This window comes from Scomber japonicus, chromosome 18, assembly GCF_027409825.1.
Source record: "Scomber japonicus isolate fScoJap1 chromosome 18, fScoJap1.pri, whole genome shotgun sequence".
NCBI lineage: Eukaryota > Metazoa > Chordata > Actinopteri > Scombriformes > Scombridae > Scomber > Scomber japonicus.
Window position 1 is genome coordinate 5,178,082 of NC_070595.1, and position 9,033 is coordinate 5,187,114.

General features: G+C 40.9%; 1 protein-coding gene across 1 annotated transcript in view; it reads right to left on the reverse strand.

Annotated features, from left to right (window-relative positions):
- The window catches only part of LOC128379480 (NACHT, LRR and PYD domains-containing protein 3-like), a 163,609-nt gene that overhangs the window by 2,340 nt on the left and 152,236 nt on the right, over positions 1-9,033 (reverse strand). Inside the window, exons 11-12 of the mRNA XM_053339112.1 lie at positions 3,439-3,612; positions 676-849 (exon numbers count right to left, since the gene is read on the reverse strand). Coding sequence (XP_053195087.1) covers positions 676-849; positions 3,439-3,612 — 348 coding nt within the window. The remainder of the gene's footprint in view (positions 1-675; positions 850-3,438; positions 3,613-9,033) is intronic.

Below are 9,033 nucleotides of genomic sequence, written 5' to 3' on the forward strand. Positions count from 1 at the left end.
AATGAGACAGAATTAAGATAACATTAGCTTCTAATTGCTTCTCTTGTTGACCAAGAGCTAGGGATCTCCAAAATTTAGTAGCTCATTTTAGACACATTTCCACTGCAGGAACTTCAGGAAGTTCCTGGTAAAATTTAGGAGGCGGGACCTTTACAGGAACATCCTCTCATTCGGTCCTCTCGGCTGTTGTGTTGAGTAGGACCCACCGGACTCTGACTGTGATGTCACACAGGCGACTCGCCGAAAACAAAGAAAACGACAACAAGGAGGTAAACATGAAGGAGCGGAGCTGGTTGCCGCGTTTCTGGTTTGTGTTTTGGTGTGCATGGTGGTGGACGTTGTAAACTTTTTTCCGGCGGTGTAGACGCTTTCTACTACTGTTCTTCTTCTGCTGAGTTTTTAAAAATGCTGTTTATTTTGGTGTTTTCTGTTGACGCCACATCCCGCTTTGAGTATACCCAATCAGCACCAAGTCAACCTCAAGCCCCACCCAGGAACTTTTCGGGGCGGAACGGAGTACCTACCCCAAGGCAGGGACTTGGTTAGACCCTGTAAAAGTTCCGGGAGAGGTTCCTGCAATGGAGACACGCACCAACGGCCCCAGCCCCGTAAAATTACCCTGAAGTTCCTGCAGTGGAAAAGGGGCTTTTGTTACCATTAAGGAACTGTTTGTACCTGAGAGTGTCCAGTCTCCACTGTGGATTCTTCAGACCAGCAGAGAGCAGGCTCACCCCAGTGTCTCCAGGATGATTGTAGCTCAGGTCCAGCTCTCGCAGATGGGAGGGGTTGGAGCTCAGAGCTGAGGCCAGAGAAGCACAGCCTTCCTGTGTGACCTGACAGCCTGATAACCTGCAGAGAGCGCATAAAAAAAACTCCATAAACTTAACCATTTTCATGCTTATATGCTGGAATTCAGATAAAGTTATTGCTTTGTAAAGGCAAAGGTTTAGGAATATTGACCCAAGTGTTTGCAGTATACAGCGTGGACTTTGCAACCCAGCAGAGAGCAATTTCACTCCTGAATCCTGTAGATCATTGTTACTGAGGTCCAACTCTCTCAGACTGGAGGACTTGAACATGAAAACCCTGGCTAGAGGTGCACAGCCTCTCTGTGACAGGTCACACGACCTGAGACTGAAGAATAATTGGTGAGAATTATTTTGCTTGAGATTGGTTTTCTTCAACCTGATAGTAGTTGGGTTGAATTACGTCATTTTTGGATTATTATTATTATTATTATTATGTATCTTGAGAGATCATGAATGGAGAAACATTGTAACAGAAAACTGTATAATTAAATAAAGTGAAGTGACCTGAGAGTTTCAAGTCTACAGGGAGGACTCTCCAGTCCAGTGCAGAGTAGCTCCACTCCTGAATCCTCCAGGTTGTTGTTACTCAGGTCCAGCAGTTTCAGACTGGAAGTCCGGCCCACATTGTGACAGCGTGCCTGTATTTGCATACAGTATCTTGGTCTAAAAGAAAAAATGGCAGTAAAAAACACCAAAAAGAAATGTATGTAAGAAATATCCATACAACATACTAAAGTATAAAATGTACTGCAGAGCAATAACTATTCTATTGCAAGTAATATTGTTATAAAATTACAAAGACTAGATTCTGGCATGTGGTTTAATAATTATATATACCTTTCCTACAAAGGTAAGTACATCCTGCAGGATAAAGGTTAATAAAAAACAAAATATAATACAATTAAGCAGTAGCACACAGTGCTGCATTTGCATTTAATGCCTAGTACATGTACATTGCTAATCAAAGTATGACTAGCACACCCAACATTTTAGCATTTTGGTTAAATCCCAATAACACACTATTTGTAAGCTAACAAAGTAAAATGTAAGTTATTAAATAAATTAAAAATATGCAGTACAAGGTATGTAATTGTGGAGAATTTTGTAGAAGAGGCCTCTTTCCCCATGGTATCTTCAGCTTTGTTGGGGCGACACCCAGGTCCGGCTCTCTCCAGTGGGAGGGTTCGCAGCTCAGGGCGGAACCCAGAGAAGCACAGCTTTCTGTAGTAACCAGACAGTTTGACAACCTGCATGTGGCATTGTATCATTAGTGCTTGTCTATTTTCTTCTCAGCTCTGAAGTTGAATGATATGATTTTATTGTTTTTCTGCCTGTTTTGCTTTGATATTCATTGTTTATCAAGAACATGTTTTAATTTTGTAATTTTACACCAAAGAGTGAGGTGACATAACCATGGAATCTTTCATGTGGAAAACCAGGATGTACTGTGTAAAACAGAGGGGAATACAGAAGCCACCTTCAGGAGATCTTGAATTGATTTTTGATTTTGATTTGAAATCTTTGATTTAAAGAGGTAAAACGGCAAACATAATTTTCTCTGGATAGCCAAAGTAACAGTTTATGTTGTTTAAGTTGAATTATTTTGGGGCAATCAATTTAGGAAATCATGTTATTAGCCTAATAGGGGCTTTAATTTCAGTATTTGCGTAGTGAATTTATTTTCCATATCTAAGTCAAGGATGTAACTGAAGGCAAAATCTCAATAACATAAGGTCATCGGGACCTATTTTAACAATCTATAGTGCACGGCGTGAAGCGTGTGGCTTTAGAGCGTGTCCAAATCCACTTTTGCTGTTTTAATGGCGGAAAATGGTCAATGCTCCAGGGCACATGGTCCAAAAGGGTTGGACTTAAGTCCCCTCATTAATCATAGGTGTGTTTCAGGAATAACACACAGTAAACCAATCATGATGTCATCTCCCATTCCCTTTCAAAGCCAGGAGTGCTGTCACTTTGCCAAGCAATGCATTTGAAGAATAAAACATGATTTACTTTTGCTGAAAAGAAAGGAAGAATATTCACGCCTCATCCCATCACTTCACTGTGTATGCAGCTGCACCACAGTTTATCTTTTAATTACAGTTTTGGTTCTCTTTACAATCGTTTTGTTCAGTTATGGAGTAACAGGTAAACTCAGCAGGTTTTTAATTGCAGAAAGATCAATGTCATCTCAAAAAATATCATGTCATCTCAATCGCTTTCCTCTGCCTCAAAATAGCAATGCGCCTGACCACACCTCATTTTGAGACCAACATGCCCATAGGCGCACGGACTAGTGCAAGTGCATTTGCATGTGGACACGGGGGCGAGAAAATAACAATTGCATCAGTTTGAAACTAACAAAGACACATGCATCGCGCCCGCCATCTGCTGTGAGCCTATAGCGCAAGATAGGGCCCAATGTGTATACGACTTGAATTATATCTGACTTTGGCACCTCCCATCAATAGTATCAAAAAAGAAACTAAATACAGATCTCGAACAGACAGCAAATTAACAAATACAGTCAAGTAAAGCACTTCAGGGGAGTGGATAATATACTGCAGTAAATAGAGCAAATCTTCACAAGTAGATATAATCCTCCATATCTGTATTCAAGAATACTGACCTGAGAGTTTCCAGTCTACAATGTGGACTTGCCAATCCAACACAGAGCCACATTACTCCGAAATCCTTCAGGTCGTTGTTACTCAGGTTCAGTTCTCTCAGCCTGGAGGACAGCGATCTGAGAACCGAGGCCAGAGCTTCACAAGAAAGCCCTGAGAGGTTGCAATGGTCCAGTCTGTCTCAGAATGAGAGAGTGTGGGATATGAAATTACACAAAATAATGTTGGTGCAAATGTTACAATAATAGAATAAAATTTAAAACAAGTTCTTACAGAGCAGTTGTTGACGCTTTGACCAATGGAAGCATTCTCTTAAGAACTCCGTCTGACTTGGAGTATTCTTTCAGGTCAAACACATCCAGGTCTTTGTCAGAGGACAGTAACACATAGACCAGGGCTGACCACTGAGCAGGCAAGAGATGAGCTGTGGAGATGCTTTCTGTTCTCAAGTAATGCTGGATCTCTGCCACTAGTGAATGGTCCTTCAGTTCATTCAGACAGTGGAAGAGATTGATGCATCTCTCTGGAGAGGGATTCTCACTGATCTTCTCTTTGATGTACTGCACCATTTTCTGGTTGGTCTTGGTGTTGCTTCTTGTCCGTTTCAGCAAGCCTTTTAAGAGATCCTGATTTGACTGTAATGAAAGACCCAGCAAGAAGCGAAGGAATAGGTCTAAGTGTCCATTCGGACTCTGCAAGGCTTTGTCCACAGCTTTCATACAGACCTCTGTTGGAGATGCCTTTCTGAAAAGCATCTGCAGATGCTGGAAAAGTGTTTTGGGTGGCGTAATCATATTCTTGCTGTCATTAAAGAGTGACAAGACCACAAAAACAGCTGCCAAAAACTCATGAATGCTGAGATGGACAAAGCAAAACAACTTGTCCTCATCCAGCCCATCCTCTTCCTTAAAGATCTGTGTGAACAGCCCTGAGCAAACAGATGCTTTTCTTAAATTGATGCCACTGTTCTTCAAGTCTTTCTCATAAAAGATTAGATTGCCTTTCTCCAACTGATGGAAAGCCAGCTTTGCAAGTGACATGATGATCTCGATGTGCTCATTTGTATCATACTTTAGTGCAGTCTGTTTGATCTGAAACACTACAAATCTTGTATACATCTCAGTCAGAGTTTGAGGAATTTCCTTTCTCTCATCTTCTTCTAACATTTGCTCCAGAACTGTTGAGGTGATCCAGCAGAAGACCGGGATGTGGCACATTATATGGAGACTTTGTGATGTCTTGATGTTGGACACGATTCTGTTGACCCGTTGCTCATCTCTGAATCTCTTCCTGAAGTACTCCTCCTTCTGTAGGTCAGTGAACCCTCTGACCTCGGTCATGATGTCAACCAAGTCAAGAGGGATCTGACTGGCCGCCGCTGGTCGAGTGGTTATCCAGACGCGAGCAGAAGGAAGCAGTTTCCCCTTGATGAGGCATGCCAGCAATTCATTCACCAGCAGTGGCTTATCAGCAGAGCAATCTTCCATGTAGCCGAAGTTGAGCTGAAGGCGACTTTCATCCAGCCCATCAAGCACGAACAGAAGTTTGAATTTACTTTTGTCATAGTTTGTGTTTCCTGAAGCCTGTAGTTTTGTGAAAATGTAATTAAGAGCCTCCTCTGTGATATCTCTGGTTTCCCTGATACATTTGTGAATGAGCTCTGCCAAACAAAACCTTCTCCCCTTCAGTAAATTCAGCTGTCGGAATGTAAAGGGGAATGTGAGATGCACATCTTGATTGGCTCTTCCTTCAGCCCAGTCCAGGATGAACTTGTACACCAGGAATGTTTTGCCGATTCCTGCAATCCCACTGGTCAGGACTGTTCTTACTGGTATGTTTTCTCCAGAGGGATGTTTGAAAATGTCGTTGTGCTGAATTGATCTCTCAGTTCCTTCTAACTCTCTTGACATCATCTCAATGTGCCTGACTTCATGCTGCCAGTTGACATCCATATCATTCCCATCTATGATGTACAGCTCTGTGTAGATAGCGTCCAGGAGTTTCTTATCTTTCTTCTTTGACGACCCTTCGGGTATACACATGAACTTGTTCTGGAGGTTTGACTGGAGATTGCATTGGTATGATGTGATGAGTTGTGGAGGCGTTGGTCTTTGCACCCACATATCTGTATCAGATATGTTAGTGTCAGAAGTTGCATTCTTCAGTCTATATAACGATCAGATATGTCCAAATGACAGACAGTGTGGCATCCTTATACATAACACATTTAGCTAATATATTTTGCATTGCCAGTGAACATTTACTGATTTATTCAATACAATAATGCATGTTATGTTGATTTAGTGAAATATATTATCCACATTCCTATTTGTGCATGGTTTAGAACAGCTGCTAAATGGCCAAACTGTAAACTGAAATAACTTCACCTTCAGCCTGCGCTCCAGGGGCAGGAGTGAAAGGAGGAACTGCCTGTGCCTCTTGACTGGAAGAAGCGTCTGTGTTCTCTGAAGTTTCTTTAACATCAGTTGCATCCTCTGAGAGAGACAGGCAGAGTAAGTTTAGAGTTTAGCCTTATTTTTGTTGATAATTGTGGTAAACCAGGTAGTGAAGGTATTCAATTGACCATTTGCTGGGACCTGCCCTCCTTAGTTGCTGTTGTTATGCCTGTCAAATTTTATCTAGCATGGCACAATTTGGTCAGAATGCTGGAAGTTATATCAATTGAAATTTCTAGTAACTTTTGAGACCGTGGATATTCAATCACATTTCAAACCGAGAACCATGGATTGTGTTGGTTGAAATAACAACTGTCTATTGCAAGTTTTATCAGCTGCAAACACTAAAACTTTATGAGATCACATAAAGTTACCTGTAACCCTACAAAATTATGTAGTTAGACAATAATATCCCCGTTGTCTTTAGTGTACTACTCTAGGTGGTGAGATAGTTACATAGTAAACACACAGTTTACTATATTCCTACTTTGCTCTTGTATTTTTGGTTTTATGACAGTTAGAATAAAAGGCACCACCCTTCAGCTAATTAGAACTAATTAAACTAATTACATACAGCATATGCAGATCACTGTGACTTGTGAAGAAAGCCAAAGCTTAGGCCTCAGGGTTTTTGTCATTGCAACCTAATGTCCTGTTTTTTAAACATAAAATGTAAAGGATCCTATCCAATAGTTCATTTCAGATTAGCAGATGGCTTTCTTGAACTTACTGTTGGGTGTTGGACCACTGTTTGGAAAACGCTCCACTAAATCATTCCTGCTGATCTTCTTAAGAACTTCCACTGTGATTTGCAGAGCTCCAGGAATGCTGTTGGTCTGCACCATCTGATCCACAGTGTCCTGCCTGTCTGCATCCTCCAATCGGCTCTTTGGGATGCCTGGAAAGCCTTCTATGATTCCAGCATTCTTCAAGTGCCACTGGAAGAGCTTGAGCTCCTCATTCCCCAACTCCTGCAGAACTCCTAAGAGGAGCTCCACATCTGATGCCATCACTAATCACTGGTCACATGGGAAGAGAATTAGAGTGTTAGTCACTTTATACTGATTTTAATTCCGTCAGAACCATCTGACAATGCTTAACAGTTACAACTCGTCCACTTTCACAGAAGGTCATTTTTGTTAATAATTTACCAGTTTGATTATTCAAGAAAGTAATGTTGTAAGGAAGGGATTCACGCACCAGGGCGCTGCAGTGCCAAAATGGACAGTAGTGTGGCACCTCCTGTCAACTTCTGTGTGCACCAGGAGGGTTCCCTCTGCATGAAAAAGGGCATGGTCATAAGCATAACCATAAACTGTTTAATAATGTTGCTATTGCTTTCTAGTGTGTATTACACTGCAAGATCAGATATTTTGACGGGCAACTAGATACATTGTCTCTGAACATTTCACACATATGTTCAGTATCCACAGTTTTGCAACATGCCAAATATGTAAATTAACATTTTCTCATTCTGTTAACAGAAAATGTAATTCAGCCAACATTACATTTCTAGCAAAAAGTATTTGCTGTTGTAATTTTAGATGTATATGAATATAGTTTCTAAGAGACAGTATTGTTTCCAGAAGTGGGGAATGTTCTCATTAGGTAGAACAATTTGAACCGGCAAGTGGAGTGAATGGCTTGGATTGGTCTTTCTGGCTATTCTTTTGTCAATAGCATCTCTATTTGAGGCAAAAGGAATTATGGTTATGAGTAGATGTTGATGATGAGTGGAGTAAGGTATCTAAGGTTTACCTAACAGCTCAGAACTTTGGTAATGCTTTGCACAGGCTGTTGACTAAGGGCCAGGTTATGCTCAAAAGAAGTGGTTTGCTATGTGTTGTCTGACCTCGGAATTCAAATGTGTTTATAGTTGTTGCAAATAGCCACAACCAAAAGCAGAGTGAGAAGCTTACTGTCCTAGAGAGGGCTAAAGACTCAGTATTGTTTAAATATTGGGATAATGGCATACATTTTTCGGCTTGCCTCTCCTCGGAGGCATTGGTAGTCTTGCGCTCGCATGTAAGTTCAACTTCACATGGAAGTGAATGGTCATGTGTAATGTAATCTTTCTGGCACTTCTTTTATCGGAAGCTGCAGATGTATCAACAATGGGGAAGCTTCTCATACAATGCCAATGTGCGTCACATGATTGCCCTGGAAATTGTAATTACAGGATTTGGCCACTGTATCAAATGCATCAGACCACAGGGATTCTGAAGAACAGTGACCAAACCAGAATCTAACCACCACCGCACTTTTCCATTTGTTTGGCTTTTTTATTTTTATAAAATATATATTTGGACACTGTCAGCGGCTCATTTAGAGGCAATGATGGTGGCCAATGAGGCACTCTGGACTGATTGTGATTGAAGCAATTGACTGAAACATTTCCTGTGTAGACATAGGAAGTCACTTGCAGGGTTATGAGTTGGGTGGCTGCCTGTTTTTATTAGAGTTTGACCACTGTGAGAGTTTTCTGCATGAACATCAATTTATAGATGTGATTAATTGTATCTTCATTAAGAATGGGTTTGCATGACTGAGGCAAATTTGTAATTTGTGGTGTTTGCCATACAAATAAAAATGTATTTAAGTTAATCAGAACATCTGTGGACTTCCCACCAGTTACGGGAAGTTATGTAAAGGGTGGAAGTCATGGTGGAATGTTTTGTGCAGCTGATTCTTTTAATTTCTACAAGTTCCCAATTTGAGGTCAGCAAAACTGAGTAAAACCCCAGAGCTTTATTCACATCACAATTGCAAAACAATCGTCATACACACATACAGACACACTACTTAAAACAAACATTCTGTAGAATATCAGCTAGTAAACTTATACAGTCCCTCAGGGGAACAAGTGTCTCAAACTGCTGTGTTGCAGTTCATTCTAGTAGTAAGATGCATAGAACTGTAATCCGGTCTTCCCCAGTTCAGAGTTTATGAGGAATTTTTAAAGTCCATCCACTTTTTGACCTGGTGTCATGGTTATTAGCTCTGAGCAGCTCTGTAGACCTTCACAATGTCTTGTGTGGGTCCCAATGCTATACTGTCTTACTATGCTCATATCCTGAACAAGGAAGTTGCAGCCTCATTTCAAATGTAAAAAATCAATGCGTAACTTAAATGAAGCATTGT